General features: G+C 39.5%; 1 protein-coding gene across 4 annotated transcripts in view; it reads left to right on the top strand.

Annotated features, from left to right (window-relative positions):
- FGD5 (FYVE, RhoGEF and PH domain containing 5) overlaps nucleotides 1–14,486 on the top strand; it is a 162,121-nt gene that overhangs the window by 124,535 nt on the left and 23,100 nt on the right. For all 4 annotated transcript variants that reach the window (XM_020802797.3, XM_072989496.2, XM_072989497.2 and 1 more), the window contains exons 9-11: nucleotides 4,338–4,388; nucleotides 7,738–7,796; nucleotides 12,399–12,470. In XM_020802797.3, the coding sequence (XP_020658456.3) occupies nucleotides 4,338–4,388; nucleotides 7,738–7,796; nucleotides 12,399–12,470 (182 nt within the window). The remainder of the gene's footprint in view (nucleotides 1–4,337; nucleotides 4,389–7,737; nucleotides 7,797–12,398; nucleotides 12,471–14,486) is intronic.

Raw genomic sequence — 14,486 nt, 5'->3', positions numbered from 1 at the left:
TCACTAGATATTAATTATCTAGAAGCAATACACACATAAGAAGACACGATTGTCTGTTTATTCTAACACTATCTACCTTGATCTGCATCTGACAAGCTAACTTGTTTTTGTTCTCTAACCAATCATTTGGGAGATAGCACAGCTTTCTTTGCATGTCTGACTCCTCAGGTTTATAGCTCTGCAAGAGGGATCATATTGTAAGAGGAGGAAACACATGTTTGCCTTAATATATGGTCTGATCCTAAGTAAGGTGTCAGAACGAATAAATATTGGCTGAAATCCTGTTACTGAAGTTAGATAAGGCTGATAGCATCAGTGGCAAGGGAAACTTCTCAGAAATTAAACATTTCTGATTTTTCTCCCAAATTTCTCAAGGCTCCAGCGTAATCACTTTTATCATTAGGATGCTGTTGGGAGCTGTGGGGCTGGAGGAGGGAGTCTTTACCAGAGGCAGTGATTTTCAGTATATAAAGTCTTCCTGGCAGCAGTGATTTTTGGTAATTAAAGGTTTCCCCTGAGATTTCCTGTCTCCTAACAGCTTCCTAATGATGAAAGTACTTACATGGGACACTGAGACTTTTGGGTGACAGTCTGACATGGTATAACTTACATAACAGAATTTTGGTCATAATATGTTAAAATTATCCTAAAATTATGCTCATTTTCCACTGAGGCAGGAGGTGGAATCAAAATTTAAAATTTTTGCCAATGAAAACAAAAAAAAACCTGTGTTGTCCATGTGCAAAATCCAAAAACAAGAATGGGTAATACATTTACTTGGCCACTAAAATAATAAAAACAGGAAAGCTTTTGAATCCTGTTGGGCCTTTTTTCATGTCTGACATTGTGAAGCTCCAGGTAGTAGAGAAAGAAACAGAAAAGTAGAAAAATTTTCTTGACTAGATATTGCTATTTTTACCTAAGCTAAATAAAACAAGGACGCCAAACTTGTCACATCAGCTTCAGGAATCAGATTTCACCTCCAACAATGCAAGATGAAATGTCTTCCTACATCTTGTTACCAATCAGCTAGTGTATTCCTCATTGCCTTCTGTCCAAATGTATAGATCTTGTTTGGCTAGGAGCAGAGGCACACAGAGTCATGGCAATCCCAATATCTATTAGACAGGAAATTCTGCTGGAACCAAATTACAAGTTAGGCCTGTTTCCACTGAACTTCCACTGTATGGAAACTCAGTGTCAGCATAGTAATGTGGGAATATGCTGCTTGAACAAGCATTGCTGTTGTCAAGCAGAGGGTGTGTTTATTCATGACCACTTGTTCAATGACAATACTCATGGATGTAGCACAGTCTTGCATTGCTGCACTGAGTGGTCCAATATGAGACTGGCCTTAACATCTTAAAGCTGAAGATTGTCAGGAATTGGAATCCCATATGTAAATACTTGTGGACTTTGGAACAACTAAATTTCAAATCAACATTACAAAATTTGACAATTTAAAAAAATTCTTCCCATCAGCATTTATTCCTCTGTTTCAATTCCTAATTTTGTATTATTGAAAAATTAACTACACTATCTATTCTTGGTCTGGACAACATTATCTTTCAGAGACGTGAAACTCTCCTTGAGGTCAGCATTTCCTGTGGGTCAACTGAAATCTCATAGCATCTCCTGTAACCCTAATCAGGAATGCACAAGGATGGAGAACTAGGCCTCAGATTTACAAACTGTTACCATAGCGTCAACAAGCTGGCTAGAGTGGATATTTTGGTTACCAACAGGATTACTCAGAAACCTGAAGTGATGGGAGATAAACATATCACAGCAAGAACCCCCACACTGTGAGCCGATCCAAGTGAATCCACTGACTCATAGAACACTTGGCAGGCAGAACTTAAATATTATAACCTTTCATGTATCATTTCCCATATTAGTGTAGTTTTTTTCCTCAGTGAGAAGAATCCTACTGACAAATGGGGAGGTGCAGGGAAGAACACAGACTTTGTCTGCTATCCCTTTCTGAAAACATTTGGACTTGGGAACTGGAGTGGAATGGTAGAAGAAGATCCAGGACAAATAAAAGGAAGCACTTTTTCCCACAGCACATACTTAAATGGTGGAAGTCATTTACCATTCAGTGCAGTGAAGGCTTTAAAGGGAAATTGGATAAATTTGCAGAGGATAAAGTTAGCAGTCACAGGATCAACTACCAGTTGTGAGGGATTTCTACTCCTGGCCTTCAGCACTAAAGTCTGTATTAACTCTGATAAATAATTTGCTGAAGAGTCATGATGGCCATCAGCTTAGGCAGCTTTAAAAGGGTTTGGTCCAAGCCACAGAGGACGAGGCTGTCAGTGACTGCTGTTCATCAACGTTCTTACGTTGCCTCCATGATCAAAGGTATGCAATATTAGAAGTGATTTTCACCGTTTAAAGAGAAATATAGTAGATCTCATCTAAGTGACAAATAGAGCAACCGGGTGATCTACTAACCTGCTGACCCTGCTGTCCAGATGTGCATGGGCAACTTCAAGGTCCCTGATATCACCCCTTGGAATTGCTGTTTGTTCATGTAGATTTGGATTGGACAGCTTTTCAAGTGGAGGGCACCTTCAAAAGGATATCTGCCCTATGGCATCACTTCACACGGAGGGACTCTTCTGTGTAAAAAAGGACATGTGACCACCCTACTGCTAGATGGCTGGTCTGTTAGCCACTGTGACAGAATGAAATGCGCCCATAAACAGAGGAGGTATATAACCTTTGCTAAGTTCACATAAGCTTCCTAAATTTTGTCACTGACTGAACTTTCACCTTTACCTGCAGATACTTGGGTCCCATTTTCTTCCCTGCCTATGTAACTCTGCAATGGATTATAGCCATGTTTTCTTTCTTTAAGGTGTATTTTTCTAGCCAGTCTTCTGAATAACCCCTTTCCCCCATCACAAAATAATACATCTAAAGTTATGACATAGTCTCATTACCCCCAACATTGTTGCTTTCATTATTACTAACAAAGAATAATAAAATATATTGCAGGATAGATTTAAGATGACCTGCCAAAGCACTACAGCTGCAGTATTTCTGACTTCCCATGCACGTTTGGGAGAAATTATGGTAGACCACAATGATTCATCAGGCAGGGATAAGTAATGCCCTGTCACTGGAGATAGCTTTTGTGTACAGCCTACGCAGATATTGCAAATTACTTCCTGCAACAGTTCTTGCCTTAGTCCAAAGAGGTCCACAAATAACAGAGTCTCTCCTCAGCATCTATATACCTATGTGAGTCACAGGCCATGTTAGTCAATTCAAAAAATTGTAATCTGTGTCCAACTTCATCTAAACAAGGATTAAATATGGCCTTCTCCAGCTGAACGCAATTCCAATGGAAATCACTTTTTGTGTATCTGTGTCTAATGATAATCCATCATAGGTGTTGTTCTTCTTAAATTAACTAAACAGCAATGTAATTAAACCAAAACAAGGGCCAGTGAGAGAAAACATTTCAGTCTCTCAGGCAATTTGAAAATGTTGGTAATGCTTTAAAATTACCTTGGCCACTAACCAGCTAAAGCACAGGCCTAAGGTTCACCTCTCAATTCACAGTCAATTCACAGACAGAATGTGCTTCACCAGTTCATAGCTGGGGCTAAGCATCTATCTAAACTTTGCTGAAGAAATATGAGTGTGAAGGAGGTAAAACCTACAACTAACATACTGCTATTGGCAAAGCTTCGCTGGGTTCCTGCTCCCCAGAGAGGAAGGGTAGGACAGTGACTAGAGAAAAAAAAAGGTATATCAGATCCAGGATTGGTGCATTCTTCCTCTATGGGTAGAGAGGTTTTGGAGGTGTGGAAGGCTTTGAATGCTGGATTTCCCAAGTTCCCCCTGATCTGCTTGTCTGTGAGCCACGGTGGATGTACACACACAGAACACACACACTTTTCTCTCCATACTGCGATTGGCACATCACCAACAGATGAGGGTAAGCAATGGGACCTGCCGGTCTAATAACAAGGACCCCTCTAGAAGAGGAGCTCCCCAAATTTGGAGAGTTCCATTCTTTGGACTACAACTCCCAGAAGGCCAGAGCCACTAGAGCCACTGAGAATCAAAACAAAAAATCAAAAAGGAAAAAACCTATCCAAGCTCTGGAAGTTTCACAGTAGCCTTTGGCTCCTAGAGTGTTCTCTCAAAGACAACTTTGCTATGGAGATGAATATGCTGTGTATACGATTAATGTGCGTATGAGGAAGAATTTATTAATGTGTGTATTAATTAATGTGTGTATTAATGCGATTAATGTGTGTATGAGGAAGAATATATATGAGACTTAATTAGATGCTTAATATTTGATTGTTCCCTTACAGATTACTTGAATAATCTTTGCCCTGATTCCGCTGAGTATGAAGACACACAAGGTAATTTAATATTAAAAAATAATAAGAAAATATTTTATTTATTTATTTATTTATTTATTTAATTTATATCCCGCCTATCTAGTCTGATGGACTACTCTAGGCGGCCAACAACAAAGATAAAATACAATAAAATAAAACAACAGATTACAGAAGAATTAGAATAAAGAAACAATAAAGGGGAAAAGAAAATCAAAAATAATCTGGTGAGAAGGCCTGCCGAAACATCCAGGTCTTTAATAGATTCTTAAAGGTGCCCAGCGAGGGAGCTCCGCGAATACCAGGAGGTAAGTTATTCCACAAGCGAGGAGCCACTGCCGAGAAGGCCCTATTTCTTGTTTTCTCTTTTCGGGCCTCCCTCGGCGTTAAGCTCCTCAGCCTCACCTCCTGGCTTGCCCGTGTGATCCGGGTAGAACTTGGTGGGAATAGGCGTTCCGCCAGGTATCGAGGCCCTAAACCGTTTGCATGATAAACAGCCAGTGGCGCAACATATCCAGGAAAAAGTCTATGAACAAAAAATATCCTTATACTTAGATCTCAGCTTGCTTTTAGGATGAGCTACCTCTTCACTGCACTCATTTCACACACTAGCAAGGTTATGCTCAAAATCCTACAAGGTAGGATTCAGTAGTATGTGGACCAAGAACTCGGTCCACATACTGCTGAATCAACAGTTAGAAGTGGATATGGAACAACTGATTGGTTCAAAATTGGGAAAGGAGAACGACAAGGCTGTATATTGTCTCCCTGCTTATTTAACTTCTATTCAGAATACATCATACAAAAGGCTGGACTGGCTGAATCCCAAACCGGAATTAAGATTGCTAGAAGAAATATCAACAATCTCAGATATGCAGATGACACCACTCTGATGGCAGAAAGTGAGGAGGAATTAAAGAACCTCGTAATGAAGGTGAAAGAGGAGAGTGCAAAAAACAGTCTGAAGCTCAACATCAAAAAAATTAAGATCATGGCCACTGGCCCCATCATCTTCTGGCGAATAGAAGGGGGAGATACGGAGGCAGTAACATATTTTACTTTCTTGGGCTCCATGATCACTGCAGATGGTGAAAGCAGCCATGAAATTAAAAGACGCCTGCTTCTTTGGAGGAAATCGATGACAAACCTAGACAGCATCTTAAAAAGCAAAGACCTCACCTTGCTGACAAATGTCTGCATAGTCAAAGCTATGGTTTATCCATTAGTGATATATGGATGTCAGAGCTGGACCATAAAGAAGGCTGACTGCCAAAGAATTGATGCTTTTGAATTGTGGTGTTGGAGGAGACTCTTGAGAGTCCCCTGGACTGCAAGAAGGTCAAACCTATCCATTTTGAAGAAAATCAACCCTAAGTGCTGACTTGAAGGAAAGATCATGAAGCTGAGGCTCCAGTACTTTGGCCATCTCATGAGAAATCCCTGGAAAAGACCCTGATGTTGGGAAAGTGTGAAGGCAAGAGGAGAAGGGGACGACAGAGGATGAGATGTTTGGACAGTGTCATTGAAGCTACCAATATGACTTTGACCCAACTCCAGGAGGCAGTGGATGACAGGAGGGCCTGGTGTGCTCTGGTCCATGGGGTCACGAAGAGTCAGACATGACTTAACAACTAAACAACAGCAATAACCTCTTCGTGTTGTTTTGGACAAAAGCTACTTATTAAAAATTTACCATTTTCTTATTTTTCAGTTCCAAAAAATCTCAAAAGATGTAATATAAGATATCTAGAATAATGGTATACATGATGTCCAAATCTAATATAAAAAGGTAAAGGTTCCGCTTGACATTTAGTCCAGTTGTGTCCGACTCTAGGGCGCGGTGCTCATCCCCATTTCCAAGCCGTAAAGCCAGCGTTTGTCCATAGATAGTTTCCATGGTCACATGGCCAGTGCGACTAGACACGGAACACTGTTACCTTCCCACCGAGGTGGTACCTATTTATCTCCTGGCATTTGCATGCTTTTGAGCTGCTAGGTTGGCAGGAGCTGGGGCAAATGACAGGAGCTCACTCCGTTGCGTGGATTCGATCTTATGACTGCTGGTCTTCTGACCTTGTAGCACAGAGGCTTCTGCGGTTTAACCCGGAGTGCCACCATGTCCGTTACCAAATCTAATATAGTCCCTAAATAATTCTTCTTCTAAATAATTCTACTAAGTGATTCTCACACGCAGTGATACCACTTTGATTGGGAAATTGCTCTAGTGAAGCTGTTGGTTACGTCCTGATGATCAAAAGGTGCTTGATAAATGGATTCCAGTTTCAAGGAAATATTAGTATGTGATCAGGGTTTTTTAAATCTCTCTCTTTTTTTCCTTTTTCCTTTCCTTTTCTTTCTTTCTTTTTTTTGAAAGAGAGAGAGAGAAGTCCCAGCTAGGGTTGTCTCAAGACATTTTCTGCCTGAGATAAAGGTCCTTCACTCACTCACTCACTCACTCACTCACTCACTCACTCACTCACTCACTCACACACACACACACACACACACACACACACACACATTTCATGTAGAACAGCCAAATTTCACTCCTGTACTGTTTGTCTCTTGGTACAGTTGAAGCCAGCTTGTCTACTATTCATTGTGTTTCTATATTTAAATGTTTAATATCACATAATCACAGTATGATATATGAGTAATATGCACACATACACAAACTGCCAGGTTTTTTGGAGGATAGAAGTGTCCCAATACAGACTAAGGTATCTGATATGCAGGCAATGTCAATAGAAAATTTAAAGAAAATACATTTATTTCATGGTTCACATGATGGTAGGTATAGGATGAGACCTTGGTATGTATGTTATAGGGAGCCCATGTTGCACAAGTTTGTACTGGGAGCCTCAAAATGATGATTGAGCCCTGTTTTCTAATAAAGTACATTACAATAACTTGAACTGAAATTAATATTAAAAAGTGCATTCCATGCATGATGATACCTCTGGGAGGAAAACACTCTAGGAGGTCAATCTAGAAAGGTGAAGTTGGGGGAAAGAAGCAAGCAAAACAAAACAAAACAAAAAACCAGAAGCTTTGGGACTGAGGGACCTTGGACTTGAAGCCTCTGAGACTGGTAGTACAGAAAATTAACTTTGATTATAATAGCAATATACCAAGAGAATATCACACCATCCTTTCTTATATAGCTCTGTGAGATAGGACTGCAAGCTGCATTTTGTAGAGATGGGGCTGAGAAATTATGACTTGCTCAGGACTACAAAACTGAGGTTGTGGGTGGGCTAAAATATGAAGCCTTATTCCCTGAACTGTATTTGTTTATAAGCATAAGACATTCTTGGTGTTTTCTCTTGTGCCCTTCACTGATGACATTTTGTTTTGTCCCACCCCACTACAGCTGCTTTGCTTTTCATCTCTGAGGTTGCAGACCGAGCCAATGACAGCATGCAACAAGGGGTGAGTGTTAACTTAGTTTCTAAGTATCACTGGTGTTTGTAAATATCAGTTCATTATTACCCTGATATACTGTATTTTATTCTGTATAATAAAATCATCTCATCGGCTTGAATTCTTTGCATAGTTATGCAAATGGCCTAATTTTTAGATGCAAATTGCTGAAAGTTAAGTCTCTGCAAGCGTGATCTTTCGCACACCGATTCACACAACTCAGTATGCGATAGATCTATGGACATTTCACAGTTTATGGCAATCCACTTCTATTTTCATAATTGCACAACACGATTTCAGCCTTTTGGGTCCTAGTAGCAATGAAACATTTATGGATTAAATCAGAATTTTACATGAGCCAAAAAAAAATCTCAAAACAGTGTGATTAAAATACACTAGGCAAAGCCACCCTAGCCTGCAGATCATCCGGCTGATGGGAAGCATTCCTTTACTCATCGAGAGGAGCTCCACCAGAAGGAAGGGGTACACCTGTCCTGGAGACCCCAAGTAAATCTACCACTGGTAGTGCTGTCAGAGATAAGGTCGGACAAAGCATTGCAGCCACTGGATCCAAAGCCCATTTGTCTGACACCCCGGGATATGGTCCGTCATTTATGCTAACTTGGAATAGTTTTCTCTTTCTCCCTATATTTACCGTATTTAGTAAATCTTCCTTTCTCCACAGCTATACAATAGTTGTCTGCCTCCCCCAACTGCAATATGAGGGTGTATAATGTATGCTGATCTTTGGTCTATCATCCAGCCCCTTCCTCCATTTATTGTACATGGAGAACTTCCCAGTGGGTGGACAAAAAGAATAAATTATGGGACTAACACCTAGTGATGGCCCCTGGTCTGGGGATAAGCTGCCCTGTTTGGCTTGTGAACTATCTTTTCTGACACTTATCAGTGTATGGGAATTAAACTGCCATCCTAATTTTTCCTAGTTACAATAGCAATATTCATTTACCTTTATCCTAAGCAATATATGCAACTTTTACAAAAGTGGGGAACAGTAATCTTAGACTTTCATGCATTTCAGATCCTGTTACTTAAAAGATATACTTTTTAACTATGTTTTTTTTGATGGAAAATTGATGGGCATCAAAAGGTTCTCTGAATTCATATGGTGGGAAATGTTATGCTAATTAACCCCTTTGAACATGGTACTGGTGAATTTCTGTGAGGCAAGCTCATTATTCCTTTGAAAATCAAGTTTCTGGAGAGAGGAACACACCAAGTGTCTGCAAAGAGATTCCAGACAACACATTTTGTCTGGTGTTAAGGTGCAACTCAGCTTTCCCCTGCTATAATATAGGACTGTCATGGCTGTGAGGAAGAAAGAAACTTTCATCTTTTAAAAATGAAAGCCAGGTGCTCTATCCCAACGGAAAGTCAAAACAGCTGCTTAAAACTGAGTCAAGAATGTCCCATATTTCCACACAGCTGGGAATCGCTGATTGTGGAATTTTAAATTCAGGCCTCAGAAAAATGTGCCAAAAGGAAGTGCAGCCAGCATTTTCATGATCTGTGTTACTGCCCAGGTTTTACTAATGTTTTCATTGTAAAACAGAGACAGATGGGCCTTTCCTGCCGATAGTTGCACACTACTGAAGGGAAGATGCCATTTTTACCTCATTAGACTAGGAGAAACAACTTCTACAGAGCAGTGCCCCTTCTCACCCAAGAGTTAGCTTAAGGATTTTTACAGCTTTGTTATGGCTCCACTCTTGTCCTTCTGTAGCAAGATGACACTCAGAAATTCGGAAGGTGAAACTTTCTTTGACATCTCCAAATAACATGCTGAGGAAAACTTCACATGTTCTGTTTCTATATGTCAGTATCTATATGACAACAGGAAAGCTGGTGATTTCGCTGAGGCTCAGACTCTAAAACATTTGTTGTTGTTGTGGAGTTCCCTGAGTGGTGGAAGACATATACACAGCATATCCTGTGATTTTCCTTATATTTAAGATCCTTTGTTCTGCAGTTGGTCAATGGAAGTTTATCATGGGTTTCATTTATCAGATTGATTGATGAGGCATCTACATTTAAGGATTTCACTGTAGGAAAGCAAATGACTTAATCATAGGGTTTCCCTTCTCATTCCACCTTGACCCTAAACAGATAAACACTTGAAAGGTGGGACTCATACTTTCAAATTGGAATGTTTTGTTGTTTAAGTCAAACTTCCACAACCTTGTGCTTTCCTGATGTATTAAACTACATGTTTGATCATGGCAGCTACTGTGCCCATTAGTTGTGATGGTTAGGGATGATCGAATCCATAGACTATTACATTAGGAGAGCTTGGGGATAGCAAGCCCCGATTTATGGTGTTGACATTTTAGGAATTAAAATTTCCCCCAAAGTAAAAGAACACCAGAAATTATTTCAGAGGTTGGACCATCAGATTGTTCCACTAATTAACTCTGAGAAGCTGATTCTATTATGTATACCACCTTTATATTTATCTTTTTAGCAACCCAATAACTAATTAAAGGAGGAGAGGGAGAGGGATGTTGCATGGCCAGATCCATCCAAAGTGTGTTCAGGAGAAGGTGGATAGCATATCCACTCTCTGTGTGTGTGTGGGGGGGGGGGGTAGGATTTTATGTAAAGTATTATTAAAAACAAGAATGGAATAAAAAATGACTCTTAGATTCCTAGAACCATCCACAACTGAATAAAAATTTTTAGAATCAATTTGGAGGTTTTGTTTTCCACTAGTTAGCTATCTAAACAACCTATTAAAATAATTATTAGCCTTATTCAAATGATACTTTCATGTTACTTAATAAAAACAGATGTTTCTCTCAACCAAATTATTTTTTCTCAGACCCCAAAAGATGCACTTGGTGGAATGAGAGTAATCAGTTTAAAAGCATTGCTCATATCAAGGGATACAACCATATAGAGAACTGCTATTTTGCTAGACAAGACTCCAGTTAAAATTCAGTGCATTCTTTTAATTTGGGATTGATCAATTTATCATATCAATTAATTCAACCCTAATTATCAGAACTGGGTAGAATTTAATCATCTCTGTTTGGTTCCATTTCCACTTCCTTTTCTTTCATAGCCTGGTTCTATGCATGTTATTTCCCAGTATTTTCAAAAGTACTTACTGCAGAGTAAGTGTGTGTGTGTCTGCAAGCCTGTAACTTCAGCAAACCATCTGGCCAATTAAAATATTTTAAGAGAACAGTGGAATCATAACAGAGATGTGAGGACTGAGACATTAGCAGACTTAGGAGGTTGTACTGAAACTGTGAGCATAATGAGAGTGATTCATTAGAAATTCATCCTTTCTGTATCCAAGTGATATCTACCAGTGTCACTTTAATGGGAAAAAAGGTCTCATCAGATTCATTTTAGATACCATACTGTGAGATATTACACAGCTGATCACTGATTTTGTCCAAGCTTTTCAGTGCAAGTAGGCAGTTGATCGGTTCAGACTGGTAACGAGCTCTCTGACCTCTGCATAGAAACCCAACTTCATTATATACTTAACACTTCACCTTACTTGGAAATACCGTAGGGACTCATTGGTTGGTAGAGAACATTAAAAATCACTGAAAATCCTAATGATGTTGTGTTATTGCTAAAGGGGGAATTTCTGTTCCCTTTGTCCCCTACACATCTTCTACTAGGTTGCTGCAGGAAGAAGACAGCAAAACCTCTTTTTAAAAGGAAGTTATATCAATAGCTGAGCCCAAAGATTCTGAAAATGTCACCATACCTTTAAAAAAAAGTATAAAATATGCCAAATAAATTTCTGTTTAGAAAATAGAAGATTCCAGACTACATAACACCATCTACCACAAACACTCTCAGCCTTTTTTAGGTTCCGCTAAATTTTAAAACTAAATTTTAAAACTAAATGTTATGGCTTAACTAGATGAAATGTTTTTTATGATCAGGACTCTGTTAGGGACAGGAAAGCTTTCAACAGATAGCCCCTGCTCTGGTTCTGATTCAGATCAGTCTCGAGATGGCGCCTCGTATATTAAGACTATGTTCTAATTCTGTTTCCAACCAGTTGAAAGGATGTTTATTAATAAGGACCTTTATTATCGTTAAAGGTCTCTGGTGTGGAAGGCCTTCCACTGATTTTAAGAAAGGATTAAAATCCCATCTTTCTAGACCTGGTGTATGACATATGAAACTGGTCCTGTTGTTGTTTTCTTAGCCTGTATATTTTGCTGGTTTGAACAGTTTTTTAAAGTATTCATTATCATTTTGTCATGTTTGAGCTTAAAATGATGTTATCTGTTCTAATTCTTTTTACTGTTTGCAAGCCACCTTGAGTGATAATTTTAGTGGAAGGCATCATTTAAATAAATAAATAAATAAATAAATAAATAAATAAATAAATAAATAAATAAATAAATAAATAAAGAAAGAAAGAAAGAAAGAAAGAAAGAAAGAAAGAAAGAAAGAAAGAAAGAAAGAAAGAAAGAAAGAAAGAAAGAAAGAAAGAAAGCATGTTAGTGAATGTCTCTTAATGCTGAACCAAACAGAGAAAGGTTGTCATAAATATTATGCAATCATCTGAATTGAAAAGCTGACTATTAACCCTATTTTCTGGCCTGTACTCTGTCACAGGAAAATTTGCAGAAGCTGGTACATATTGAGCACAGCGTTAAAGGGCAGAGCAATCTTCTCCAGCCAGGAAGGGTAAGTTCTTTTTGCTCATAATCATCTTTTTCTTTTTCTGTGAAGGCTCCTGGGACTGTAACAGTTGCATGATAAGAGATAAGTAGAAATGTATGCATTTTCAGTGGCTGCATGCCTGTTTTTCTCAAAAAAAAAAGAAAAAAGTTCACGGAGCAAACTTATATATTGTGATGTTTTTAAAAGAGGCTTGCTGGAAAGATGTCGGCAACCCCTAAATGCATGTCTATCACACATGTTTGGTGCATGAAAAATTATTATGTGCTTTATGGGCATAAATAGTGATCATTTGAGGTAGGCAGTGTTTTTCTGTTGAGGCAATGTTCCCTTTGGTTAATCTATTCCTGGGAGCAGTCAGCAGGGCAGAAGCCATCAGTGGGTGAGGACATTAACCAGCCCTTTTCCTCTCTCCTTCTGTTCATCTTATGTGTCTGAAACCCTCTCTCTTCCTCTTTCACTTCGGTTTCTTTTCTATTTGGGAGCAGTATTTAGATTGGAGCCACGGAGGCTTTGACCCAGGGCACCAAAATTTAGAGGCCACTGAAATCTAGAGGTGAATCTGCTGGTGGGTGTCAGGAAAATATACAGCGATACCTTCTACCCTGTTCACTTTCCCTTTTTTTAAAAGCATGAATGTTAACCTTTCTTGCTTGCTGGAGTTTTGCTGTAACTATGGTCTTTGTGTCAGCAACATGTTCTTTAATATGAAGCTTCACCACAGAGTTTCCTGGAGACATCCAAGATCGAAGCATTGGCATCAGCTTGATTTGATCCTCACTAGACGCTCTAGCCTTCATAGTATTACGATCACATGCAGCTATCAGGGTGCTGATTGCGATACTGATCACTCCCTGATGTGTAGTAGAGTAACACTGTGAACAAAGAGATTGGATCACACGAAAAAGAAAAGGAAGACCACGTATTGACATCAGCAAGACTCGAGATCAAAGAAAAGTGGAGGAATTTGCCCAAGTGCTCCTGAAAGATGAGAACATTTCAAGAACAGTGTTTATAACACTGCCTTGTATACATATGGCAAAAAGAAGAAAATATGGCAGACTTGTTCAAAGCCCTCGCGGAGGAGTTGATGCCAGCCATCAAGGAAAAGAGGAGAGCTCTAGCAGCATACAAAGCCTGTCCTAGTGAGTACAACTTGAAGGCTTTTCGAATTGCTCGTAACAAATTCCAACAGGCTGCCAGGAAAAGTTCTAACGATTATTGGCTTCAGCTCTGCTCTCAGATACAGATAACAGCGGACACAGGTAACATCAAGAGAATGTATGGCAGTATAAAGCAGGCTTTACGTAGGTCCAATACAGAAGAAATCTGCTCCTTTGAAGTCTGCTACAGGCGTGATCATCCAGGACCAAGCACAGTAGATGGAACGCTGGGTACAGCACTACTCTGAGGTATATTCCAGAGAGAATGTAGTAATCAAAGAGGCATTAAATAACATTGAGTGCCTGTCTGTCGTGGAAGAGTTGGACAGCAAACCAACTTTAGCAGAAATAAAAGCGGCCCTGGATTCCCTCACCTCCAGCAAGGCACCATGGGAAGGATAACATTCCTGCTGAAGTGTTGTAAAGAGATCATCGCCACTGAGCTGTATGAGATCTTTTGTCTTTGCTGAAGGGATGGTGCAGTACCACATGACATGAAAGATGCAAACATTGTCACATTGTATAAGAACAAAGGAGACAAGGGCGACTGCAATAACTACCGTGGCATCTCTCTTATCAGCATTGTAGGGAAGCTGCTTGCCCATGTTGTGCTGAAGAGACTCCAGGTGCTTGCAGACAGAGTCTATCCAGAATCACAGTGTGGGTTTCGAGCTAATAGATCCATTACTGACATGGTATTTTCCCTCAGAGAGTTGCAGGAGAAATCATTCTAGAAAACAATGATAGCAACTGTTTGTGGCCTTCATAGATCTTACAAAGGCCTTTGATTTGGTTAGCAGGGATGGCCTTTTTAAAATTCTTCTCAAGACTGGATGTTCACCTCGACTCCTTAACCTCA

The sequence above is a fragment of the Pogona vitticeps genome, chromosome 2 (assembly GCF_051106095.1).
Source record: "Pogona vitticeps strain Pit_001003342236 chromosome 2, PviZW2.1, whole genome shotgun sequence".
Taxonomy (NCBI): domain Eukaryota; kingdom Metazoa; phylum Chordata; class Lepidosauria; order Squamata; family Agamidae; genus Pogona; species Pogona vitticeps.
The sequence above is the reverse complement of the archived record's forward strand: the minus strand, read 5'-3'. Positions and strand labels throughout refer to the sequence as shown.